Source organism: Pelmatolapia mariae, linkage group LG12 (genome assembly GCF_036321145.2).
Source record: "Pelmatolapia mariae isolate MD_Pm_ZW linkage group LG12, Pm_UMD_F_2, whole genome shotgun sequence".
NCBI lineage: Eukaryota > Metazoa > Chordata > Actinopteri > Cichliformes > Cichlidae > Pelmatolapia > Pelmatolapia mariae.
This window is the reverse complement of record NC_086237.1, coordinates 510898-537634: the sequence shown is the minus strand read 5'-3', so window position 1 is coordinate 537634 and position 26737 is coordinate 510898. Positions and strand designations below refer to the sequence as shown.

At 38.9% G+C, this 26737-nt stretch overlaps 3 protein-coding genes and 2 non-coding genes across 5 annotated transcripts; all 5 read left to right on the top strand.

The window, feature by feature from the left end:
* Positions 1–410: 410 nt before the first annotated feature.
* trnac-gca (transfer RNA cysteine (anticodon GCA)) lies at positions 411–482 on the top strand. Its single transcript has one exon. It is a non-coding gene; the product is annotated as a tRNA-Cys (tRNA).
* Positions 483–2600: 2118 nt separating this feature from the next.
* Positions 2601–2672, top strand: trnac-gca (transfer RNA cysteine (anticodon GCA)). The gene has a single exon. It is a non-coding gene; the product is annotated as a tRNA-Cys (tRNA).
* Positions 2673–8840: 6168 nt separating this feature from the next.
* On the top strand, positions 8841–13571 carry LOC134639181 (cilia- and flagella-associated protein 157-like). The gene is made up of 7 exons (XM_063490276.1): positions 8841–8908; positions 9460–9731; positions 10963–11116; positions 11199–11445; positions 12092–12192; positions 12561–12711; positions 13494–13571. Exons 1-7 carry the CDS (start codon positions 8841–8843, stop codon positions 13569–13571), a joined length of 1071 nt encoding a protein of 356 aa, XP_063346346.1.
* A 1921-nt stretch (positions 13572–15492) lies between these two features.
* LOC134638916 (glutathione S-transferase theta-1-like) lies at positions 15493–18844 on the top strand. The gene is made up of 5 exons (XM_063489874.1): positions 15493–15609; positions 16143–16230; positions 16555–16717; positions 17187–17357; positions 18604–18844. The coding sequence occupies exons 1-5, from the start codon at positions 15501–15503 to the stop codon at positions 18802–18804; spliced, it is 732 nt and encodes a 243-aa protein (XP_063345944.1). The 5' UTR covers positions 15493–15500; the 3' UTR covers positions 18805–18844.
* A 3360-nt stretch (positions 18845–22204) lies between these two features.
* Positions 22205–25010, top strand: LOC134638587 (glutathione S-transferase theta-1-like). Its single transcript, XM_063489318.1, has 5 exons — positions 22205–22360; positions 22936–23023; positions 23536–23692; positions 24334–24510; positions 24647–25010. Exons 1-5 carry the CDS (start codon positions 22252–22254, stop codon positions 24845–24847), a joined length of 732 nt encoding a protein of 243 aa, XP_063345388.1. The 5' UTR covers positions 22205–22251; the 3' UTR covers positions 24848–25010.
* The last annotated feature ends 1727 nt before the right edge of the window (positions 25011–26737 follow it).

Genomic DNA, 26737 nt, shown 5'->3' with positions numbered 1-26737 from the left:
TAAATTATAATCCCATTAGATTCAAAATGTATGATAAACCTTCAAAAAACAGGTGAACTAGGGTACGTCTTAGGGCAAATCTACATTTTGATTGACAAGTTGCTTGTAAGCTTACAGTGTTGCTAAGTTTCTCACTGGGATTTGTTGGATCAGCCTATAAGTTGAATTGAAAGTTTCATAAACCAGTGGGTGATGTGACGGCACTAGGTCTAACTTTTCATGCAGTTTTTGTACAGGTGGATTCTGGGAACGAGGGATATAGCTCAGGGGTACGGTGTCTAACTGCAGTGTAAGAGGTCTCTGATTCAAATCCAGATGCTAATTCAACTGTAACTATGATGGGATGTGTTGCGAGGGCTTTTGATGCACACTTCCATCAAGTTGAGTGATCACCTTTACCCTTGGCACCTGGGGGTATAGCTCAGTGGTAGAGCAATTGACTGCAGATCAATAGGTCTCTGGTTCAAATCCAGATGCCCCCTGAGTGTTTGCTTTTTGCAAGGATGGGATACTTTGTCAGGGCTCATGAAACACTCACCCCGGAACAGGTGATGATAGTGTAGCACTCAAGAGCAAAGTGGCAGTTCAATTAAAAGAAAAATAAATTATGCCTTGTAACTTTTTAATTTAAAAACTGAGCTGATGGAGGGGAGAGGAAGAAGTTGCGCCATGACACCTTGAAGCAGCAGTGCGTAGGTTTTAGTGGCAGCTAGTGGAGAAGTTGCAGATTGCATCCACATGGTAACCACGAGGCTGAAAAATAAAGTTGGTGTGGAACCAGCAAAGAATTGCAGTTTTTCTAATCTGCACTTGAGACTGTCGCCAAAAACAAGGCCCCTCCAACCTTTTTTTAGAAATAAGCATGGCAAAAAAGATTGGCTTTCATTGGTTTATGGTCATTTCCTCCTTCACAACAACTGCAGAGAAGGGTGAATTTATTTCATCCAAAAGGCTCAAATTTAGGAGCATGGCCGCTGTTTGATAGGAGGTCATATAATCTCTGTTAATTATCTTATGAATATTTTGACCTGCTTTGGCGTTTGTTTCCTTCAGAGTGAGCATTAATGTCACTAATAAAATACTATCTGGTAGAGCTGCTGTTAATGCATGAGGTAGGATGCCACTCATGTTCTCAAAACCAATGGGTGACATCAGGTTGACTGCATCCATCTTTTATATATGTATGTGACAGCAGCCAGGACTGAGAAGCAAGCTTGTGTCTCCTCTCTGAAGCTCACAAACGACTGACAAAAATCAAAGCTTCATCATCACTGATCTGTGACCGCACTCAGACTAGTTCTTTGCAACAGCTAATTTAAAATAGCATAGAGCAGCGAGTCGCATTATACAAGCAGGCGATGTTTGTGAAATGATTCAGGGCTTTGATTTGTCTTGACTTGACAGTCTTGAAACCCCAAACTTGGAAACTCGCTGGTAAGAACCTTTTGAACTTGGGTAACTGTGTGTGTGTTCCTGCATGCCACATTAGACTCAGTGAGTTGAGAAAACTCTTCCTGTTGGTTTCAGGTGATTGAAGGGAAGCAGGGTGTGACATTATGCACCAGTGCTGTTTCCTTCACGGCTACTGAAAGTTTGATCTTACATTTTGGAAACTATTTCCTGTATTTTAGGTAAATTAAGCGCAGCACACGAACTCCCCTGAAGGTGTAAAATGAGCTGTGATGCCTGCAGCTATGCAAATGTCACAGATAGCAAATCATGAAGGAACATTTCAGCTGTGTGATAACTCAAACAGGATCCTTTAAAGGTTGATCGTATTCTGTTCTTCTTATCGTCTCCGTATCTCAAACCAACAGTGGGTCTATTCATACTGAGGTTGTGAGCTTTATTTTATCCAGACTTTATCCCACGTCACTCAAACACATGGCGTCTACCTCGAACTTTAAATAGTGTTTTAGCCCTGCAGCCACTCGAACACCTTGTAGATCAGACAAAACAACACCAAAGGCGAAACGTTTCAAGATGCTGCGTTCAGCACAACAAGGTATCCAAACTTCAATCTTTTAATTAAACACTTTTGCACATTTAACAATGTTCTATAAATATGTCCCACGAAGTGACTTCTTTTAGAGTCATGTCTTCAAACACATATTTATGGGAAAGTCCCCTCATTTTGCTTTACTTTTAATATAATTCAAGCAATCTTTTGTTTTCATTACAGTTTATTGGACCTAATGTTGTCTTACCTTTCCATGTTTTTATTTTGTAGCTTCTGTGAAGCATTTTATGATGTGGATTTTCAAAAGTACAATATATACACTCATCTGGTGCTAGGAGGGGGTGCCCTAGTAAGTACACCTTCCTAGTACCTGGTTGGTTTTGCTGTCTTTTTGGCCCTTTTGCTGTCAGTGCTGCCTTCATTCTTTATGGCACAGAGAGAACAAGGTGCTGGAAACATTCTTTGACGATATCTGCAGAGTGTGGGAGGTCTCTGGTTTAAAGGAAAAACATGGCTACAGTCAGGCGATCTGCTGTGCTGTGTTTGCATTTTGCTATTGTAGAATTGGGTCTACTTGTCAGTTTAATTGAAAAGTTCATAAACCAATGGGTGGTGTTATGCAGGCAAATGACCTGAATGTGGGGGTATAGCTCAGCGGTAGAGCATTTGACTGCAGATCAAGAGGTCTCCGGTTCAAGTCCGGGTGCCCCCTGCTATTTTCGCTGTTACTAATATACAGAGGTGGGTAGAGTAGCCAGAAATTGTACTCAAGCGATAGTAGCACTACCTCGACGTAGTTTTACTCAAGTAAAAAGTAGCCATCCAAGAAATTACTCAAGTAAGAGTTAAAAAGTATTGGGTGAAAAAGGCTACTTGAGTACTGAGTAACTGATCATAACATTTGATTTAATGTTTAAAAATGAGATATTCAGACAGACAAAAATATGTAGTTTAATACTGAAAAGCAAAATAAAAATACTACATATAAATAAGATGATTACAAAATAATAAATCTCAGCAGAGGAAACAGTTTTCCAAATCATTATGAAACTAATATTTAGAGAAGGTAATATAAATATATGTTAGAATAGGGTAAAGTACTTCAAGTGACAATACATGATGATACTTTACTTCTCCAAATGGCATGACAGGCTCAGCAGATAGAATAACATTAAAACACTGCAGGTTTGTGTCTGTATCTCATGCATTTATAGTTAAAATGTGTTTTTTATTCTATAGAGTAGCAAGAATCTTTTCTCAAGTAAGAGTAGTGAGACTTCTTAAAATTATTGCTTAAGTAAAAGTAAAAAGTACAGTGTAGTAAAAATACTCCTAAAAGTCATTTTTTCCTCAAAAAGTTCCTCAAGTAAATGTAACTGAGTAAATGTAAAATGTAAATAGTTACTACCCACCTCTGCTAATATACGATCATCACTGCTGCCGTATCACGCATGCTTCCGTCAAGATGCAGTGAATGAGCACCTTCTGATAATAGAGTCAAATTCTATCATTCAGGATGACAGCACCCACATCCGTGCAGGGTCTTGATTTTCAAACATATTCTGTGCCCCAGAGAAGGAAGACCACACAGAGATAATGTAAGACAATGACTGTATGATGAGATAGTTGAGATTGAATCTGGATACCACTGAGTTTGGTAATTTATGGTACGCTTTAGGGCAGACCTAAATTGTGATTGAGAAGTTGCTGATAAGCTTACAGTGGTGCTCAGTGGGTCTGCTTGTCAGGTAAATTGAGATATTCACAAACCAGCAGGTGACATAATGGGCACAGTCTGTCTCTTATACAGTGTTTTGTTTTTAAAGTGGCTTGAAGGAGAGAGGGGGTGTAGCTCAGTGGCAGAGATTTGACTTCAGATCAAGAGATCGCTGGATTAAATCCAGATTCCCCTCCTGCTAGTTTCCCTGCTGCTCACATGGGTATCAGCGCATCCCTTTTCTTAAACACATGCGTGCTGAGGGGGACCGTCCCAGCTGACACAGGACGAGAAGCTGCAAACACTCTTTAGCTCATCAGTCGGACCTCTGGAACAGACAAAAGACCTCCTTTGTGCATTGTGCCCAGCATCCACCTATCTCTTTATCTGTTCTGTCGCCATCTGTCTCTCTGATGGAGACATTTAGTGAAAATGCTTTAAAAAACTATGTGATTCCTTGTCTTGGTTCTTGTTGGAAGTCAATGAATAAGGGTTATTTTAAATTGTGAATCGTGCAAAACTGCTTGAATCCAACATGCTGGTGCCGGAGTCTACAAGGTCCCTCCTAAGGAACTTCATCAAAACATTTCATGGCTGTTTGGTGCTCCAGGGTGGTTTGGTAGTTAGATACATTGTTGGGTCACAGCTTTAGCTCATGTGTCCATCAACTTCCACATGCTCTTGAGCTGAACACTGAGCTATTATTCATGACCGCGGAGTATAAATCCTGGTCATGGACAGAAAAGTCGCCTCTCTTTTACAGCAACATGCGTCTGTAAAGCTCTGACATGTGATATATGAGGTAGAGCTGCAGCATCTAACCTCATACTGGCTTTAGATTTATATCTATCTGCTGACCCGCTTATAAAGGTCTTCTCAGATCAACTCTTCCGCATTGGAGGCATACTCTACCCGTCATTCTTAATGAAGTCAAATCATCCGCTTCCTGTCACTATGACGCTTCCTGTTAAAAGTCCCTGAACAAAGTTTAGCCGCTGCCTGAGAAATCCATCTTTCATGTGGCTGGTTAAAGGTCCGTGTCAGCCGCACTTCTCAAAACAAAGAGCACATGTGTCCATTTAATGCAAACCAGACCGTGGACTGACTGGGCGGAGAGCTATGAAAAATTGCTCTGAAGGGGGCTAGAGAGGACGCGTTGGGGGTTATTAGTGGGTTTGAAGGCATTAAGCCTCGTTGCCTCGTTTTGGCGTGACCCCGGCCGACCCGTGGCAGCCCTCGCCACAACAAAAGGGCCAAAGAGGTGAAAGCAGAAAGGAAGGAGATCAAACCGGGGAGAGTAAAATGTTCTGCTGCTGCTAATCTTTGATTTCCATTTAAGGATGTTTGGTTTCAGCATCCTTTGCAGTCAAATAATGGGTTTTCCCATTATAAGTTTACATCAGCAAATGTCAGTTTCCTGTAATTTCTGGGATGAAAAAGAAGTTTGAGCTTGTGGGTGTTCAAGACCTTTGATTGCTAGGATGATTGAAATCTGCAGTGGATCTAAGCAAGGTCACACAGTTGAATTAAATCTTACTTCCCTTTGGAAGTGGCGTTATAGTGGCTCTTTCGGTAAAAGTACTAATGCTATTAAATGGTGACTCAACTGGTTTTGACTACAACTTTTTTACTGCAACACTTCATACAACTTGTTCCACTCAACTATTCAGACATGAAATTTAGTACACCTAAGTGTTTTTGATCTAACATTCACACTTGGACAAATGAGTCAGGAGCAACTTGGGGTTCGGTGTCTTGCCTGAGGATACGTTGGCATGCAGCGTGGAGCAGCCAGGGATTGAACCACCAACCCTCCAAGTAATGGATGCCCTCCTCTACTTCCTCATCTTGAGCAGGTTTAGCTTCCAGTGAAGCATATACATAACAACAACAAAACTATATTTTTTAACCTTTCAAAAACATTCTGACCTCAGGATCCCATTTCAATACTTTTCACATCATACACTTCTCTATTTTTATTTTTTGCTTTTATTGACTTCTTTTTGAAAATATGTTTGATTGTTCTGCGATGTGTGCTTTTTATTGATCAGATTTGTTATTTTCAGGAACAGACTGTGTTTGTTTTAAAAATAAAACACGTTTCACAACAGAAGTGATGCTTTTCAGTTTGACACTTCAAAGAAGGCCTTTTGTAGACGGCTCAGTTTACCAACCGCTTCTTTCTTTCTTTCTTTCGCTGAAGTTTGAACTTGTAAACCAATGTTACAATGAACGTTAACAAATGTTCAGCTTTAGGTGTTTTTTAAAAATGAAAATTCCTCTCAAATTATCAAAATGCACACAGGAAGGTTGTTGGTAAGTAACTCTTAAAACCTGGTGAGTTTGAGAGTAAAAGAAATGAATAAAGTGAAAAGTTGTTGTTTTTTACACATATAAGTTGATTCTTAAAATTGTAAGCTTTTTCCCACTCGGCGGTTTGTTTTCTGAGGACGTGAAAGAATTTAAGTCAAGTATTGGAAAGATTGAATTTGTATACTCTTTATTCTATTATCTACACTTTGCTGGCTTATTTGTACAAAACAAAACAGAAAAATAACAGGTTGAAACACAGGAGCAGAACTGCATATTACAGAAAGAGGTGGTGGTAAAGCCAAAAAGCCCAGGAGGGAAATAACTAAGACAACAATAAATTTAGACTTAATTTAAACAGGGATTTCTTCCTTATAACAGTTCCATGTAGACCTGTCTGAGCACCATGCCTCCTTCAAGCTCTCCAGCTACTGTTTCATATACGTACTATATAAGCTGATGCTGATGTGCAGTTTATGTGAAAAGCTTCAGTAAAGACTTCATCATGACTTTCACAGCTTCTCTTAACTGCCATTTCTCAGGGATGTTTCAGAGAGTTGAAACAGCAAGCTGGAAGTAATTTAATATCTTTTTCTGGCGTTTTCCTCTTTTAGAAACACCAGTAAACTTTATTTTCAGACCCCAGGGTGGTTGTTGGGTACCATCAGTGCTTGAAGAGACAGAAAACTAATCATCTGGAATGTCATCAGCTGATAATGATCCATGAAAGTCCTGGTGAGGCAATTAAGGCCTGAAACGTTAACAAAGGATTCCCAGTTCCAGTAATAGTGCACTAACGTTTAAAGAAAGGCTCATTTTGTTTTGTAACTCAGTCATCAAACTATTTCCTAACTATGTCCAAATATTTGCTTCCAGCTTAACATACACACAAACATGATGTGAACACAAAGGGGAATAACGAGGATCCCAGCGTCTCTGCTGACCTCTGTTGGTGGTGACTTGGAAATGCAACCTACTAGAAAATATCTCTAAAAATACCCACTTAAATCTCCCTTTGTGAGACAGTCACACCAATACACCAACTGTCCTCAGTCTTTCCTACAAAATGTTAATGGATGAGTGATTAATGAGTACACAACCAATCTAATTAACTGAGTTATACAGTTAAGTCTATAATTTGTTGGATAACTGAATTGTATAGTTTTGCCACTGTACAGACTTTAGAGTAACTGATCAGGAACTGGACTCATTTTATACACACCCATATGGAAAAGATATATATGTAAATCTTATAAAGTTTTTATCTGTCTTGTGTGAAACTTGTATGAAAAGCATACAAGAGTGAAAACAGATATAAGATCCCTTGAAAAATTATATAAATGAAACTTGTATGTTTTGGATACTTACTAAAATAATATATGAAAGTAATGAGAAAGTGGCCACTTTCATGAGTAAATCATATTAGTTTTTACTATTTCTTTTCCATATGGGCAGAGCCACATTTTCAGATCCTCAAAACTAATTGGACAACCAATCGACAGGCAGTTTCAGGTGAGGCCTCTTTCTTCATTTCAATAAAATAAAGTACACATGATGTTTGAGCTTGATTCAAAGTGCTGAGTTTAGAGTGTATAGCTTTTCTCCATGATTTTAAATATGAGGATCAAAGAGAGACAAAAAACAACATCTACTGCTGAGGAGGTCGGCATGTCATCATCTTGAGTTCACAACAAGGTGCAAACCACTGATTAAGTTCAAGAACAGGAAGGACAGGTAAGATAAGACAGAGATTAGCCACCTCATTGCATTTTCCAATTATAGGACAGACCTCGACAATAAATCAAGCAATTACTGATGTTCAAGTCAATCTGACATACTGTCTGACCATGTATGTGTGTTTTATTCTTCATATCTGCAATTTGATGTGCAAGTGTAGTCATTACCACAGTCTAACTACTATTATATCATCCACGCAGCAATATCTGGACTTATTCTTCTATTTTGAGTTTGCTGTTATCCAACCACACTAGGAATGGGAAACCTTTAATTTTAGTGTGCTATGTGACATGGTGTATTGGAAAACAATCAGCGATGGAGAGGAAAGGAACAAAAACAGGATGAAAAAACAAAAGAAAACACATGTGAACTCAAATCCATCCAAATATAAAAGGAATAAACTAAAGAAAAAGATGACATCAGCAGCTTAAAAGCATAGATATTAAAGATAAATTGCAGTCACTATGTATTGTATGTATAATCAACTAATGATGATCACAGTGTTAGCACTGATTCATGGGGGTTTGTATTGCTTTTTAAATATTACAGTATGGAAAAGAAATTTATATAACATAGAAAAAAGTTAATCTATAATAAGTATAAAATAAAACAGGAATTTTAAAATAAATTTTTGTTATTTAAGAAATATGAAAATCTTACATATATTTCTATATAAATTCTAAACTTGAAATAATAAAAGGCTAAAACCTCAAAATAGCGAATATAAATAAACAAACGCAACCACATAATATTGAGGTTAGATTGTGAAAACTGATCTAACAAACGGTCCCTGAAAGCATCACTCTATAATAACCTGTTCCTTTTCTTCTTCGTTTTTTTTTTCTATTGAAAAACACCATAAACTGGAATGAAGATATGTACAAAGAAGAAAATGGCACTGATATCGGATAAAATAGATAACATCGATTTAATAATATTTAACGTTTAATTATAACGAGTAAGGTTTGACTTGAGAACTTCCGGAGCGGTCAGTTCCTTAGTAACAAGGACAGTAGCCTAACGGTTTGTCTGCAGTTATCGTTTTCTGCTTAAACTAGTTAAATAACTAATAAAACCGGAAAATACACAGGAGAAAAAGCAAGCACAGCAGATAAAATGGCTTCCGATAAAGAAATGACCTTATATTTGAAACAAATTCGATATCTAGAGGAGCAGCTGGATAGGTAAGTTATTTCTCTTCAACTTTTATCGAAATAAATCCGTAAGAGTTCATTCAGTACAGTGAAATATGAGTGTAATTGTATCTTTCTTTCCCACTTTTAACATATTAATGTTAATCTTATCAAAAACAATTTGAGCTTTTCCCTTCAGTGTTGTCTACTTGCCAATGCCAACATGTTAAGTGCATGAATAAATATTTCATGAGAAAAAGATTTGGCTCTTTATTTGAACCTAAATCTCGAAATTTAGATTATTGGGAAGCAAATAGGGTAGTATGCAAATAAAATTTAGAGCATACTATATTTTCGTTAAACGCAATATAACAGAGAATTAATTTAAAGTGCAGTACCAGGCAACAGTCTTGAGGCAGCCCCCATTTCTTTAAGTGTTGCCTTCAAGGAGCCAGTTCTCCTTGTAAATGTTTTTAAAGCGGCCTTGAGTAACAATTAAGTGAACAAGTGAATGCAATGATGCACACTATATGTATAACAAAAGTCAAACTAGATTCTTGAATCGAATCCCTGAGACTGAGATGTCCCTCTTCAACCTGCAGCTGTCGGCCTAAACAAGAGCAGATGGAGAAAGAATACCAGGAGCTCGCCTCTGAATTCGCCGTGCTGCAGGAGGACTCAAAAATCCAGACTGGTCACCTGAAACGCATCCTGACTGCGAAAGAAAAGAGGGTGACTGAGTTGTTGGAACAGCTGGAGAATGAGCATCAGGAAGCCAAACGCTACAGAGACAACATGATGCTGCAGCACAGCAAGGAGATGCAGGAGATGTGTGAGCGGATTGAAAAGCTTAAGTCAGAGAACAAGATAGAGGGTGAGAACATTTTGACAGCAGCACCAATAGGAAAAAAGCAAATTATTAATGAGACCAAAAAAATTCTTTGATATTCTTACAAATATCTTCAGTACCTGAAAACAGGACAGGAAGCACATCAGAGCACTTCCTGGGTTTACACTGTTGTTGTTTGAGGAGCTCTTTGAAAGGGGAAAGATATCCATGTACACTCATCAGCCACTTTATTAGGTACACCTCTGCAGCTGCTTTTTAACACAAATATCTAATTAGTCACTCGCATGGCGGTGACTCAGTGCATTTAGTATTCACTGATTTGTTGTTGCGATGTCAGAATGATTAACCCTAGTTCAGTCTCTCTCCACACAGTGTCGACACAGTAAGCAGACTTTTCCACACACTCCGTGAGGCGTCATCTAACCATCATGGTCAAGATGACCGAATGAAAATCAAACCGAGCACATAAATGGGGAACAAAGGGGATTTAAGTGACTTTGAATGTGGCGTGGTTGTTGGTGCCAGATGATCTGGTCCCAGTATTTCAGAAACCACTGATGTCCTGGGATTTTCCCACACAGCTAATACTAGGGTTTACGGAGAATGGTCTAAAAAAGGGAAAATATCCAGTGAATTTTCTGGGAGAAAATGTCATGTTGAGCTCATAATAAGGCAAAAGTAACTCAAATAACTACTCAGCAGAACCGAGGTATGCAGAGGAGCATCTCTGAATGCACAGAACTTCAACGATAGCAGATGAGCTACAGTTGAGTCCACGAAGAATTAAGGCATTGCTTAAGGCAAGAGGAGTTTAAACCGAGTACTAGCAAGGTGTAACTAATGAAATGGCTGGTGTGTGTATGTACAAACGTTGGATACCTATAGATGCAATAACTTAGTAAAGGGCTGTTTGCAGTGTGATGTCAAATAGAGAAATTTAAAATAAAAATAAAATGTAAGAAGCAGTGAGGACAGTGTGGTCACAGTCCCCACTTTCTTCTGATGTGGAACAGGTGGTGCTTATACACTGTTTCAAACACCTTCGAGTGGAGCGTCATCTCTTCTCTATCTCAGGGAGACATATTTCGTTACGTCATTAAATCCCAAACCTTAGAAATGACTAAAGCTAGCACTATTGTTTAACAATGAGCCACAGGCTTAGTTTCAGAATCAACTTTTTAGATTTCCTTACCTGGATTACTGAGCATGAATCAATAATCTCTTTGCTACCTGTACACTCCTCTCCTCCCCTCAGTGGAAAAGTTGGAGAAGCAGGAGAAGGACCTGATTTCAGTGAAGTGGCGTCTGTCTGCCATGGAGTCTCTGTGGAAGCAGCTGGAAAAACAGAAGGAAGAGCATGACAGTGCCACCAAAACAGTGAAGGTGGCAGCACAGGGGGAGATGGACAGGTGAAGTCCAGTCAGGGTCTGACTGTTTCTTCACAACAAGCAATAAATATTCATCCATTAATCTCTCTTGTCCACTCACCAGGAAAGTTGAGAGATTGCAGAGCATCGTGGAGCCTACTGTAAAGCTGAAGACTGAAAAAATACTTACGAAAAACAGGGCTGAGCACGAGGAGCGGCTGGAGCAGCTCCACTTTCTGAAGAGTGAGCTGGTGCCCCTGCAGGAGGACGTGGATGCCATGCAAGCCAGACAGAGGGATCTTTGTTCTGAACAAGATGATCTGGAGAAAGATTTCATTAAGATTATTCAGCAGAAATCCATCCTCAAGAAGGTGAGAGGACAGCTGTTAATGACAGTAATGTCACCCCACTAAGACACTGGATGTTTCTTATTAAAGCGCCTTCCGAGTGTTCTCAGAAAGTCGGTGCTGCGGACAGCTCACAGCAGCTTCCTAGAACGGGTTTGAGACTGAAAGTTTATATAAGTCTACTCAGTTTCAGTTTTTTTAAAAAAAGACAGTCAACTGATGAGAGTGATTTTAAGTAGGACTGAAAAAACAAACTTATACCTATCATTCAAAGTCGCTGCTTCCCAAGAAGTTAGCAGTATTTTTGAGATATTTGAGAATTTGCAGTATTTTTTATTACATTTTTTTCTCTACATCAAATAAGAAATGAACAGTGCATGTCTTCCATTTCCTGTGAGGACCAAGCACTGGTCTCAGTGTTTTGCACTTACACATATACTTAAAGATATCTGTTTTAGTGTCAAAGGTCAAACCCAAGAAGAAGATGGAAAATTGATGTTTTATCTGATAGGATGTATGAAATCATTATGTTTGCAGCTTCTGCCTGAAATATATAAGCTCCCAGCATTGAGCTTGATATTGTTTATGACTAAGAAATAAAAGTAACATTAAATATCATTAATTAAAGCACAATAATCACTAAAATCATTCACTGTCTTCCATTTTTCAGAACCTAGATGAGCTAAGAGAGCAGTGCCAGCAGTTGACTACAGAGCTGAAGGACTGTACGTTGGCTAAGCTGCGCACACTGGCTAAAATCAAGGCTCTCAGGTAGAAGACAAATGTCTTTTTAAATGTCCACAGAACAGGATCAGACACATATTTATTTTAGTACCGACTGACAGACTTACATTAAAAGTAAAGATTCAGGCTATTAAACACATTTTCAGCTTATCTGGCTGAAGGACTAATGATTTTATGCCAGGGTGAAAAAGTTTGATGCTTAAACACAGCATCCCGAATGGGTCTTCACTTAAATTGCGTTCAAGGTCACGATCTCATTTGTCAGTTTATTGGCAGTAACCTGTAAATTGTGCTACGTACGTATATACACATGTAGACTTTAACCAGAGCTCATCTCTCGTCACACATTTAAACTGAGCTACGCTCTAACAGAGTTGTTTAACCGTTGTTTTCAGCCAGAGTCTGTCTTTAGTACACGAGGAGTGTCGTCAAAAATCAGCCAGGATAACTTCACTCTCAGACCAGATCCAGAAAGTGAGGTGCAAGAATTTGAAGCTGGAGGGTGTCAAGCAGGAAGCAGCCATCATTCTCGGACACATCCTGTCGGTAAAACACAGTCAGGGTATCAGTGCCGCTGTTTTAGTGCCTCTGGAAAACTCTGGATATGTGTGGTAGCTGCAGGGCAGGAAAATATTGGTTACTGTCCACTAGAGCTTATTGAAGAGAAGGCAAACATCCCATTTATATTCTTAACACACGCATCAAGTGGTGCAAGAGTTATAGACAAAGTAAAGATTTATATTCAGAACTTAACTTTCAGAACTTATAATATTTTCTTTATTTTCAGAGTATTTGTTTGTAAATTAAAGACAGATGTTACAAAGACAACAAATTATGGTTTATTTAAAAACATTTGAATTTGCAGCGTTTCTTTTGAAAGGTGGGAGAATGTCATGTTTACAGGTAAGTTTAAAACATCAAGTTGTCTTTTTGCCTCCCAGAGGAGAAAAGTATTTGGGATCAAACAGAAAAATATCAAACATTATCTTAAAAACACACAAGACATGGTTAGACTTTAGTAAGAGCTGAAATACAGCAGTAAAAATGGAGTAAAACCTACAGTTAGAAGGAAAAAATGAATTATATTTATAAGCTCATGCTTACTCACTTGTACCTGCACCTCCTTCCTGATTTAATGCATTAGCATATCAACCACTGAGAAGGATCAACTATAATCTGTTAGATTCTTACAAATGTACTGGGTAGTCGTTTTAAGAATATTTAATATTCAACTAGATCAGATATCTGAGTAAAACTTTCTCTATGCCTCTGTCCACTCAGATGTCTCTCAGTCATTATCAAAGCTTTGCATTTTCTGTCATCTGCAGGACGCAGAGAAGTCGTCTGAGAATCAGTGGAAGGTGCAGAGGCTGCTGGAGATCCTGGAGAGCACCGCCGTGCTCTGAAGATGACCTCTGGCCTCATGCCAGTCAGGTACTGGAACCGCTCTTCACTGGATTGTGTGTCATACTCTCATGACTTGTGAAAACAACAGTGCGGACTCTGCTGGGAGCTGATCTCTTGTTTTCATTGAAGCTGTTTCCTCTCAGCAGCTCAGTGAGCTGGATCAGAGCCCTACGAGGCCCGAGTCCTAACAGAGCCAGAATGGCTGTTAACACTTGTCATCAAAGTAGCTGAACAACAATGCATTCCTCACTAAATGAGGCTTCAAGTTTAACACACAGTAGAGTAAGTCAGTGTCCTGGGCCTCAAACGTTCTGCACTTTCTGCATGAATGCCAGATATTTAGAAAAGTAGTTCAGCACCTAAATTATTTTCCTTTAAATAAGAATAAAGAGTGAAGGAAGAAGAACAAAAGGATGGTGCTATTTTATGGGTTGATCTCACTTAGAAGTGAATCTGCAGATGTTAAAAGACGACTGCAGACAAACCAAAGACCACTGAGTGGTAATATTACTTTGATGAATGTGGAAATAAGCAACTGTTTGCTAACAAATTCCTCCTTCCAGTTTTATAACATGATGATTCTAATGTGTCCTTCCTATTGTGTGCTGCACATATTTTGCATTTTTCTTTGACAAATAGTCAAAATGTGTTTTAGTCTCTGTAAACATAAGGTGTTAACGTTCAGCAAAGAATCTTAAGGTAGTAAATGTAACATTCCTAATCTTGTCCTGTTTCTGTGTAACCTGTGCAGCGTATAAAATCTGTTTCTCCCTCAGGAATCAGACACAGGAGCTTCTGCAGAAAGCTGAACAAATTCTTGTCAAAAGTGAGAAAGAAAAAGTGGTTATGAGTCCATCACCTGTGTGAAAATAAACTTCTCTTTAAGCCTGTTCTGTTACTATTGCAAATAATCACCGTCGTTTTGCTACAGAACGTTTACATTTACAGAAAGTTATGCGGGTGGCGTGGTGGTTAGCACTGTTGCCTCACAGCAAGAAGGTCCTCAGTTTGAGTCCACAGTTTGGCTGGGGACTTTATGTGTGGAGGTTTGCATGTTCTCCTTGTGTTTGTGCCAGTTCTCTCCAGGCACTCTGGTTTCCTCCCACAGTCCGAAGACATACAATTAGTTGGGATAGGTTACTTGGTGATTCTAATTTGTCCTCTAGTTTCAGTCCCCACATGAAACTGATAAGGGAAAGAGGGTGAATGGATGTTCTTTTGAGTGCCCAACCATGAGTTGTTTTGTAGAGAGAAGAAAATTCCCATGTTGTCCTGTCCTGGGACTCCTCCATGCAAAACGGCTTATAGATGTGTGACAACTGTGGGCTTATTAAGGCTGCTTAAACAGCACGCTCCATATGACATCTCCCCGTGGTTATGTAGAAACCGTTAGCTGATGCGGCTAGCTTTGAGATCAGCTGATCTACCAGGAATGCTGCTGAGCTTTACTTTACATCCTTCTTGAGCCAAAAATCTTATCATAAATCATAATTAGCTTAATTAGTGGAGTTAAAAGTTGTATACCGCATAGGTGATTTGTTCCACAGCTTATTTCAGTGAGTGGTTGCACAGAAAAGTGTTGAATCCAAGTCTTCTAGCTTGAAGTTGTGTCAGGAACTTCAGTCGTAGGACAAACGGCTGGTATTATTATATAGTTGCTGCCCTGAAAATGTGCATCTGATTGCAAGCACCAGTAGGTAAAAGTGATAATCTCAGCATTTAAAAAAAATGGTGGCAAAGCTAAGGGCAAAGCTCAGCTCACTCTGTCGCATTGACCTTCTGCTTTGAATAGCTGGCACCACTTAAAAGTCAGTGAGGTGTAGTGGAAGGAGAGGTGGAGTTCTAGACAGACAGGCCGGGTAGAAGAGGAGTGAGAAAACAGAGGAAGGTCGGTGGAGACGAAACCTCTGCAGCCTTCACTCTCCAGCATGATGGAGCTCTATCTCGACCTGATCTCGTCACCCTGTCGCGCCGTCTTCCTGTTTGCCAAAGCGCTCGGGATTCCCTTTGAGTTCAAGTATGTCGACCTGATTGCAGGTAATCTCACAGCAGCTCACTTTCTGCAGTAAAATGGTAATTATTATTTACAGTTTGGAAATTAACAGAATGCTACTGACCAGCTTTACACAGCTGAGGGATCAGCAGGCTTTGAACTTGGAAGTTTGCAGCTCTGCAACTCTACACAAAGACTCTTCAAGAGTTCAGGAGACTAGAATGTCCTGCATGCTTTTTCATTTGTACTGTAACTATTAACAATAACAAAAAATGCTCCTTTGGGCTGCTTTTCTTTTTCACATTTCACCCAGAAAGCTAGAGTTACATTAACTCTTGATGCACAACTTTTCCTTTCCTGACTGTGTATAATGGAGACGTGCTGGGGAAAGAAAATTAAGAAAACTGTTTCAAAGCAGATACAAAGAAGAAAAAGGGGGATTATGAGTCATTAAAACCACTGGAATTGAGACCAGTTTGACATTTTTGTCTTTATTATTTCTGCATTCTCCATGTGATGGAAACATGCCAACACAAACAACTTAAGCACGTCTGTGAATTTCACGTGTTTGTGTCAGGGCAGCAGTACAGCAGTGAGTTTGGGAAACTCAACATCGTGGCGAAGATTCCTGTCATGAAGGATGGAGGCTTCACCCTGTCAGAGAGGTACAGCGGGGCATTGAGTTTCTGCTTAGCTTTGTTTCAAATAGTTTGATTATTTTTCAAGCTGCTGCCTGAAGCTGCTTTGGGAGTCTGGTTGGTTCATTTGTTCAGAGTAAGGTACTAATGATGAAGATCTAATGGTTTAATGCTGCTGTTAGTACTATTAACACTTAATAGTGCTATTATCAGAAAAACAATAATGGATGATTCTGCAGTTAATTGAACAAAATGACCATCCAGGCACTCTGCGCTTCAGTTTTAGCAGAGTTTCTGTCACATTTCCTGTCCTTAAAACATCATTGGTTTCTGTTCTGTCTTGTCTTGCAGTGCTGCAATCCTGAAGTACCTTGTGCAGAAATACTCAGGGTCAGTGGCAGATCACTGGTTTCCTGCCGGCCTGCAGCAGCGAGCTCGTGCCAATGAATACTTGTCCTGGCAGCATGCAAACCTCAGAGCTCACTGTCAAAAGGTCTTCCTGCTCAGGGTTCGTGTCCCAGTTTGACCAAGTGCTGTGTCCTCACATGACACATTTCATCAGCTCATTTGCTCGATTAGTTCTTATCTGTAGCTGATTTTATAAGGTATATAATACTTAATATCCTTCTTCTCCTACTATTAATGTTGCTACAGTCATGTTAGCAGCTCTGTGAAGCTCTCCTTAAGCCCAACTGTTCTCTGAGGTTACAATAGAATAGAATAGAATACAATGGAATAGAGTAGAATAACCCTTTATTATCATTGTACACGTGAAATTAATTTGTGGGTGCTCCACACCAACTGTGCCGAAATAAAATATAAGTAATAGACAGGAGAATAATATACAAAAACAATAGAACGGTTCGTGTTTTATGTTGTCATATTTTGACCATGCTAACAAATACCTACTAGTCTTCCGGCCACTATAAGCTGCCACGCTGGATCAGTACTGCTGCTTGCTGATCTTTGTGTGTCTGTTTGAGTTTCCGGTCATCATGGGTTTTGAAGTCCCGGAGGAGACGATGGATGCTGCTCTTGAAAATATGAAGCAGTCGCTCAACCTGTTGGAGGAGAAATTCCTCCAGAACAAACAGTTAATCCTCGGGGACAAAATCTCTGTGGCAGATGTGGTGGCTGTAGTGGAGATCATGCAGGTACCACAGCTTCTGTCACTATTTCTACTACATATGGGTGAAATCTGGGGTGCCTGGTATGGCTATTACTACAAACCTGTTGCTTCCCCAACTGCTTCTGTCGCAGAATTTCTGCTTTAACTCTCAGCTCTCAGCTAATTTTAGAACTGCGGAGCTTTGTTCCTGCGGAAATAAACAAAACTTAAAAAATAACCCAGTGAAATTACTAAAACAAATTATATAGACTAAACCTCACTTAAAACATAAAAGTCAATTTATATGTCGGGAAGATCTCCGTCCTGCTCATCCTGTGGATAGTTAGTCTGGAGGGAATTTCTGAATTTATCATAACCCTTCTTGAGTTTAACCCCATAGTGGAGATTTAATGATTTGATGGAGATGCTAGTTATAGCTGTAGGCATTTTTTCTTTAAAAGGAAACTTTCAACACTGAACCTAATGTCACGGTACTAGGTTTAGGACCCAGTGTTTTGTGTTTCTTGATTAAGTTATATTCTTGGATTTGTTGTTTTTCATGGTTTGGATTCTCACTATTGTGTTCTGCTTATGTTATTTACAATTCCTGGTCTTTAGGTTTCTGTCCCTGTGCCTCTCCTTTGTTCCTTGTGTCCTCGTCAAGTTATGTTTTCATGTCTGTGTTTCTCCTTATTTCGGTGTCAATTCCGTGTCTCTGTGCCCGTCTCGTGTTTCCTGTTTTACTTTGACAGTCTCGCGTCCTTTGTTAATGTTTTCAATTTTGCTTCCTCCCCGTCTCGTTATGTTTGATTACTCCCAGCTGTGTCTCTTTCCCTCATTACTCCCTTGTGTATTTAAGCCCTGTGTTTTCCTCTGCCTGTTGTTGTGTTGTTCCATGTGCTGTAGGTTTTTCAGTTTTTCTGGTTTCTGTCATTCTTAGTTCTGTGCTCCTCATTTCCTAGTGTTTAGTTCTTAGTTTCTATGTTCAGGGTTTTGGTTTTTTTTTTTTTGTATGTTTATTTTATGGAGGATTTTTTCCAGCAAATAAAGCTGCTGCTCGAAGTTTACGTTCCATGGGTCCTTGATCCTGCATGCCACACAGCCACACATGACACCTTATTTCTCCCACATTTTCAGCCCAAGATGTCAGAGTTGTTTTTGTTGATGGCCACATGCTCAAAAGCTACATTTTAGGATCTAAATTATGTATATAGGAACAAAAAGGTTTGAATTTTTGAAGAGGAATAGATCCCACATACCAATAACTGCCTTTTCCAATGTGTGTTTTACAGCCTCCTGGAACTGGTGTAGATGGGTTCGAAGGCCGTCCGAAGCTGATCGCTTGGAGAGGGCGAGTGAAGGAGGAGCTCGGTGAGGAGCTGTTTGACGACGCTCACAAAGCGCTCATGCAGTTGAGCGGCTTGCCACAGAAGCTGAAGAGCAGCAGCGAGTTTGAGAAGTTCAAACTGAGATTTCAGAGGTTCTTCAACTGAGGAGGTTTATGTGTACAAACAGACACAATAAATCATGATTTGACTGCCTGTTGTGTTCCATCTTAAGGTTTACTGCGTTATTTCTTTCATACATGAAGAAAACACAGGGAGGATTCTCTGTTTTGATGGATGAAAAACTGTGTATAACAAAGCCAGTGGTTAACACATTGTAGAGGGAAAAGAAAATAAACTTGTATGTAGTAGTACAGCACACTTTCTCTGAAAATGAGAGCACCATCAAGCAATGAAAGCTCATAACTTAATTGATCATTTACTGTAAATCTGTAGTGATTTCTTAAGATAAATCTATTTTGGAGTCTGATGGCTTTTTATGGATGGCTGGACATGTTCTCTGCAAAGAAACTTCAAAATAATTATAACTTTGTCTATAAAGCATTTTTAAAATATGCATCCTGTTGCCCTGTTTCCATTCTCCTATGGAAACAGGGCAACAGCACAGACTGACATTCCTCAGTTAGCCTATTAATTAACAATATTGCAAAACTTAAGGGATTACTGGTGAAAAAAGATACAGAAAAACTTGTTTATATATATATTTTTTCAGTAGGCAACTGAAAACCAATCAACACCAGAAAAATGGACCATATGACATGAGTCATCCCATATGGAAAAGATATAGTAAAAACTTATACAGTTTGTATCTGTCTTGTGTGAAACTTGTATGAAAAGCATAAAAGAGTGAAAGCAGATATAAGATCCCTTGAAAAATTATAGAAATGAAACTTGTATGTTTTGGATACTTACTAAAACAATATATGAAAATAATGAGAAAGTGGCCACTTTCATGAGTGAATCATATAAGCCTTATATGATTCACTATATGAAGTAGGCCACATCTTATGCAAGTCTTTTATAAGTTTTTACTATTTCTTTTCCATATGGGATCAAATCGCTGTAATGGCTCCCTGTGTATAAAAGGAGATATTTAAAAGTTGTGCTAATAGTTTTACAGGTCATCAGGAACAGGCTTAGTGTTCCCAGGGTTAGGACGAAGCAAAGCGAAGCAGCATTTATTGTTCATGCTCCCCAGATGTGGGAAAACCCTTCACACCTGAGGTGTGTGGAATCTGTTAGCTCATTGAAGTCAGGGCTAAAAATGTTGTTTCCTGCAACTTTCAGGTGATTTTTAACTTGTATTAATCATTAAGACACAAAAAAAATTAATATTCCGTGTGTGTGTTTAACCTCCCAAGACCTGAACTCTTTCATGGCATGCATTTTTAATTTCTCTTTGCTATTTGGGCTGATTGGGACTTGATGAATGTAAAGACAAAGAATTATGTTTTTACCTGATGTAGTCTCTGAGCAGAGTATATCAGGCTCTGGTAGAGCAAAATTTAGTATTGTGATCTTTTATTTTTTTTAAACTTAGACAAAACAGACTACTGCCCACTGCATTTAGTTGATCCTATCACTCTTTTACATTTTGGGTGATTTTGTACTACTATGAGTGGATATGAGGTCTCACTTTGCAACGCTTCTCCCGCTCAGGACGATTATAATACTCAAAGGCCTTTATTCAGCATGTCTACATCTGTGATGTAGACATATACAGTCACAAGGGTAAATAGATCCACGTACATACTAAAGAGCTGGTATTTATTTCAAAACAGTGTTTAAACCTAAACACTAATATTATATTCTGAGTTATATTTCAGCTTTTAGCATATATGTGTTTCATTGTTTCCTGGGAGAAGACCAAAATGTAACAATCAAATTCTTGGTTGTTTTGCAGTGAGGACGACGTTTCAGTTTGCTAGTAGTTTTAACTCATTTATCCATTTGAGTCGCTTATTACCAAAGCTGAGCAAACACTGCCATCTAGAGCACATGATTAAAAACAAACAAAGAAAAAATAACAAAGAAGGCCTCAAAAAGATGTGCAAAAGTCTCAGATCATTTTAATATTGCATTTTAAACACTTAACATGTTTAACTTTAGCAAAATTAAAGCTCCTTAAGGGGGAAAAAAGAAGCAATGATAGAAACCACCGGTTTCCACAGACAGCAGAGGAATTTATCATTACTGTGTTGCACTTTTAGGCTCAGCCAGTCAGTCATACAGCCCTGCAGCTCTGTGCTAATTTCAAGGTTGGTTCAGTTCATCTGTGAAAGGAATCAAAAAGGTCTGAAAGGTTTAAATGAATGTTAGTCTCCTGCAGGCATTTGGAGGGGATCATGTGTGAAGTCTGATGTGTGAGGGAAAAAAAGAAAAGTTTCTGTGTGGTGTCTGATAGAAACAACAAGCCCCACAAGGTAAGTTCGATGAAGGTGTCTACACAGTGCGCAATTTCAGCAGTCTTACTGGTTTATTTAGGGTTTAAAGATCCAGTGCAGCAGTTCAGCATTTTTTTATAACTTAAAAAAATCAGAAAACAATTAGCATTTTAGTGCAGTTTTATTCTCGTTTTTCAGACTGTAATCAGTTGGCCTATACTGCTGTGACTCTGAGGTTTGCAACCCTTTATGGATTTAAACAGCTGTGTAAAGTTAGTATAAAATTAGTATAAAATTTACACTGTCCATGAACACCACAGTCTGCTCTGCACCAATCATTCAGTTTGTTTTCAGGCATCTGCAGATATGGAACAACCATTTAACTCCAAGAACTCATTAAATACACATTAAGCCTTTAAAGTTCTGCAGTTCCATGTTGTGCATCCAACACAACTGTTTTTCTGGGTTGTGAATAATTTATTTTGGCTTCTGCACGTATTACCAATTGTTTCTTTTAATGCAGGCCTGCTCTGCTGATGCAGCTGAGAACTTTGCTGTCGTGTCAAAAACAAAATCCAAATCCCTGCTTTCAGCTGCATCTGATAAGATGTAGGTGAGAGCTCTATGACTTACAGTCAGTATTTGCACAGTTATGCAATGTTGTAAGTTTTAATGCAAAATGATTTAAATGAAAATTTAATTATAAACTTTGAGGATTAATTCAAAGATTTAAAAAAAGTTTTGAATTAACAATCTAGGATTTAGTCATTTTATGCATAGGCAGAATAACTTCTTTTTAAATATAAACGTTGTTTTAAACAAATGCTGCATTCTTCCCTCTGTTAGGCTTTTACTGCCACCACCTTCAGATGCTGCTTGTTTGTGAGTCTCTCTGCCTTCAGTTTTGTCTTTAGTAACTGAAAAGCATCCTCTCTTAGGCTGAGATCAGTGGACTAAACCAGGCACTAATTAAGCTAAGAGACCCATAAAGTAGATGAAAAAGTGACTAGAGTTCATGAAATGTTTGGTTAAGTTGAGACCAAAGCTCAGATTGCTCAACCATTGCTTACTTTGCACGATCACTATCACTTAAACGTTAGTAGGTCATGTAGCAAGTAGAGGCGGAGTTCTGGTCAGATAGACTATATCAGGCCAGGCAGGAGAGTAGCCACAACACAGAGGGAAGCATCTGCAGCCGTCACACTCCGACATGATGGAGCTCTATCTCGATTTGATGTCCCCACCTTGCCGCTCTGTCTTTCTGTTTGCCAGAGCGCTCAGGATTCCCTTTGAGTTCAAGGTTGTCGACCTTGCAACAGGTAATCTTGCATGGGACAGAGATGATAGTTTATATTTGACTCATGCATGCTTTTGTAAAAGTTTCAGCTCACATTCTAAAATAGTAGCATTTGTATATTTTGGAAATAAATATAGAGCTAAATGATCTGTAGACTTTGAACTTATCATAGAAGTCCGCATGACTGCATTCATAGCAAGTTGTTCTCTTTGTCTTTGAATAATTTGGACTGGAAAAAGATTTCGCAAGAGTTCGGAGGAGATGAATGCCCCGGGGCTTTTAACTTGTGCTGTAATTGCTAACATTCACAAAATCTCCCTCTGGGCTATCATTTTACACTTTTCACATTTCACCCAGAAAGAGTTTTGTTAACTCTGAGATACCCGACTTTTTAAGATGGGGAAGTTTTTCAAGCAAGTAAAACAAGGAGAGAAAAAAACCAAGACAAAGCAACAAAGAAACATTGCAATGCTTTCTGCTACCAGACAGTTTAGTTTGTTTGATCTGTTTCCCCCCACATTCTGAAACAATTTATGGAATTGTGCAGTCTAGACCTGTTTTTTAATGTGTTTGCATGGGTTCATGTGTTTGTGTCAGGGCAGCAGTACAGCAAGGAGTTTGGGGACATCAGCATTGTGAGGAAGGTTCCTGTCATGAAGGATGGAAGCTTCATTCTGACTGAGAGGTACAGCAGGGGTCTGAGTTTTGGTCTGGCTTTTTTACACATTATTTAAATGATATAATTATATACATAATTTAATTGAATTACTTTACTTGTCTCTTGTATCTCTGACATACTTTACTTAGATCTTGCAGCATAGCTAATATCACATGTTCCACATTTGTGCCTTTTGGACCAATGTGCATGCAGTTCTGTGGCACGTTAAACAGCTTCCTGTGCATTTACTGTAATTGTACTAACAGTATATCTAAGAAGTTTATGCCTCAGTGTTGCTCAGTGAGTTTTGAGTATTTCACTTGTTTGATACTTGGCAGTAATTGGCAGATATTTGTGAGAGTAATCTAAATATGGTCATTTACAGCTCAAAAAACAGGATTGTGACATCCTAAATGCTAAAACTGAACCTACAAAACAGAGTTTCTCAAACTAAAAGATAATTAAGAATCATTAAATTCAGCACTTTAGCAAGTAGGGGTTAAAACATCATTTATTTTTTGCTCTCTCTTGTGTTGCAGTACTGCGATCTTGGAGTACCTTGTGCAGAAATACTCGGGGTCAGTGGCAGATCACTGGTTTCCTGCTGATCTGCAGCAGCGAGCACGTGTGAATGAATACTTGTCCTGGCAGCACATGAACCTCAGAGCTCACTGTTCAAAGGTCTTCCTGCTCAGGGTTCGTGTCCCAGTTCAATCAGTTGTTGCGTCCTCACCTGACCTTTTTCAACACACACATTTCATCAGCCTCGTTTGTTTGATTAGTTCCTTTTGTAGATATGATTTCATAAGTTATGTAATACATAAATCCTGGTCCTCCTACTATCAATGTGGGAACAGTCATGCAAGCAGCTCTGTGAGGCTCTTATTATGCCTAGCTGTACGTTTTGCAACATTAGTACAATGTTTTGTTTGTAATATTTACAGTAATACTTTACGGTAAACAGTGTGCCAGGATATTGTGATACTTCACAGGATAAATGACAGCTATGACCTGCTGGTGCCACAAAAGGAAAAGTCAAAAGGTGTATTCTTTGCGTGCTGTGAATGTCCATCCAGTAAATGTTGAGGTTATGACCACCTGCCAGTCAGACACTAACAATTAAAGATTTTAAGCATAACGATATCCAAAAGAACATTTGGAAATCTATGCACATTCCACACGGAAAAACATTTAAAAGAGTCAACTAAGAAAAACAGAAACAAAACTAAACAGAAACATTTGAAGCTCTTTCTTTAGATCAGTAACAACTACCTCTCTTAGGCTCTTGACTGCATTGCCGGTGCCAACAGTTAATCTCTGTGTGTCCGTGTAAACAGGCTCTGTATCAGATTGTCATGGACTCTGAAATCCCGAAGGAGACGATGGACTTTGCTGTTGAGAATGTGAAACAGTCGCTCAACCTGCTGGAGGAGAAATTCCTCCAGGGTAAACCGTTCATCCTCGGGGACAAAATCTCTGTGGCTGATGTGGTGGCCATAGTGGAGATCATGCAGGTACTAATATTTCTATCACTACTGCTGCTTCTGTAACTTTATTTTGTCTTCTGAGTTTTTATGGTTTGATTTGTTAAATTCTAACAATTGTCAGTTGATTTCCACAAATATAACTGCACTATTGTCTGTTTTGCAGCCTTTTGGAACTGGTTTTGATGGGTTTGAAGGTCGCCCGAAGCTGATTGTCTGGAGGGACAGAGTGAAGAAAGAGCTCGGTGAGAAGTTATTCGAAGAAGCTCACGAGGCGCTCATGAAGTCAAGCAACATGCCACAGAAGCTGAAGAACAGCGGCAATTTTGCCCAGCTTAAACCTATACTGCAGAAGTTTTTCCGCTGAGGAGGTTTCTGTATGCAAACCGACAAAATCAAACTTTATTGGTTGGACTGTTCAGTCCAGTTTGTTTTTATTGGGATGTTTTCATACTTAAAGAAATCATTAACATTTAACCATCTTTACTTTGTACAAAGAAATAAAAATAAATTTACATCTGATTAAAACTAAGGTGTCAGCCAGTCACAAAATTTCTGGAAATCACTTCTTATGTAAGAGCAGATTTAGACATTTTCCATTTGGGTGAAATACTTTGAATAACAAAGCCTGTGGCTATCACAAATTCAAGATAAGGTCACAAGAAGGCTATCCTCCCCAGAAAACATTTTAAAACCTGATCTTCAGCTTTTCCCCACAGATCTGTGATACTGACATACACCATCCTCCAGCAGTGAACGTCTGAAATCAAACATTTGTAGTGAGTTTTTAAGAAAACTGATGCTCATTATAGGAGATCTTCAGCCTTTTAAATAATACAGTAATAACTTAATTTCAGTATCACTTTTTTTTTTAACTTACAGTTAAAAAATGCTTCACAATTTAGATAAATTCTACACAGTAATAAGAATATCCCAAACTAAATACACTGACACGAGCTTAGGTTCTTGCATTTGTTTGTACACCACTCATGTGCATTTACAAACAAGATGAATGACTAAGAAAAAGCCAAATTATAAATATTTCTCGACAAACTCAAACGTTGCCCCTGGACTTAAAATAAGAGTCCCTTATAGCATGATTGGAGACGGTGACAGCTGAGTCGCCCTCTCTGTTCATGCACTCAGAGTCTTGATGGAACTCTGTTTGGGACGTCTAAAGCAAAAAGGTTAGATCTAATTTTAAAAGGATGAAAAAATATTGTGTAGATTCTAAAAAAATCTCAAATTGAGGGAAAACAGGATTTGAGCTGTAATTGTGATATGAGAGGGGGCAACAGGTTTTTTTTTTCTTTTTTGGAAAATTAGATGTAGAGACTTTGAGCAAAATGGACAAAAAATGAATTATTGAATCCTGCAGTGAGGGGATGCTATGGCTCTGTGATACTTTTAATACCACTAAGAGAAGAGATGTCAGGATTGGAGCTCTTTGTGTGTCCTCTTCTCTGTATGATTACGAAAGTGCTGCCTTCAGGCTCGCTGTAACCCACACTGTATGATGGGCTTGCACAGGGCTGGGGACATGTAGGGTAGAGCTCAGATGTAGAGCATTTGACTGCATATCAGGAGGTTTTTGGTTCAATTCTGGATGCCACCTTGATCTTATTTATGCTAAAGGCACATTTAATAAATATGATGCTGGCTCTATAGTTCCTGCTTTAAACTACTGCATGGAAAGGAAAAGGTCTGACATTTAATGCACTGATTATGTAGAAACCCTGACCTGAGTGAAATGTTCTCACTGACATTCCAGCTCTGCACACATGACTGTTTCATTGTTTCCTCATGGGAAAGTCTGTCCCATCACAACAATCCATTTGTCCTGCTGGGGACAAGAAGCTCTTTATCTGGAAGATAAGCAAACATGGAACAACCAAATTCTTCATTTTGTTGCTGTTTAGTTTTCTCTCTTTGCTGCATGGAAAGAAGTTTCAGTTTGGTATTTTTTTAATTTAATAATTTTTAAAAAATAATTTTAATAAGTCTGCATGGAGACAGAGAGGTAATCCTTCCACAGTGATCTGATCAGAGTCCCCTAAACTCATTCGAGACAACACTGCCATCTAGAGTACAGGAAGGCGTTTATTTAAAAGAAGAAAAAAAGAAAAAAGATTCAAGTCTTGGTACCTTTATTTTTCATGTTTGTGTTACACATTGAACATAAGAGCTTCACACCCTTCTTCTTTATTCTTCGTCCTCTCAAAAATCATTTTGAGGTCCTCATCTGGAACTTTTCTGA

Bases quoted from the DNA above. Each gene is read 5' to 3' on its own strand.
- LOC134639181 (XM_063490276.1), top strand. From the start codon at position 8,841: ATGGCTTCCGATAAAGAAATGACCTTATATTTGAAACAAATTCGATAT. The intron at 11,446-12,091 runs GTGAGAGGACAG...TCCATTTTTCAG, and splicing joins AGAAATCCATCCTCAAGAAG to AACCTAGATGAGCTAAGAGA. The intron at 12,712-13,493 runs GTAAAACACAGT...TGTCATCTGCAG, and splicing joins TTCTCGGACACATCCTGTCG to GACGCAGAGAAGTCGTCTGA.
- LOC134638587 (XM_063489318.1), top strand. From the start codon at position 22,252: ATGATGGAGCTCTATCTCGATTTGATGTCCCCACCTTGCCGCTCTGTC. The intron at 23,024-23,535 runs GTACAGCAGGGG...CTTGTGTTGCAG, and splicing joins AGCTTCATTCTGACTGAGAG to TACTGCGATCTTGGAGTACC. The intron at 23,693-24,333 runs GTTCGTGTCCCA...CCGTGTAAACAG, and splicing joins CAAAGGTCTTCCTGCTCAGG to GCTCTGTATCAGATTGTCAT.
- LOC134638916 (XM_063489874.1), top strand. From the start codon at position 15,501: ATGATGGAGCTCTATCTCGACCTGATCTCGTCACCCTGTCGCGCCGTC. The intron at 15,610-16,142 runs GTAATCTCACAG...TGTTTGTGTCAG, and splicing joins GTATGTCGACCTGATTGCAG to GGCAGCAGTACAGCAGTGAG. The intron at 16,718-17,186 runs GTCCCAGTTTGA...TGTCTGTTTGAG, and splicing joins TCTTCCTGCTCAGGGTTCGT to TTTCCGGTCATCATGGGTTT.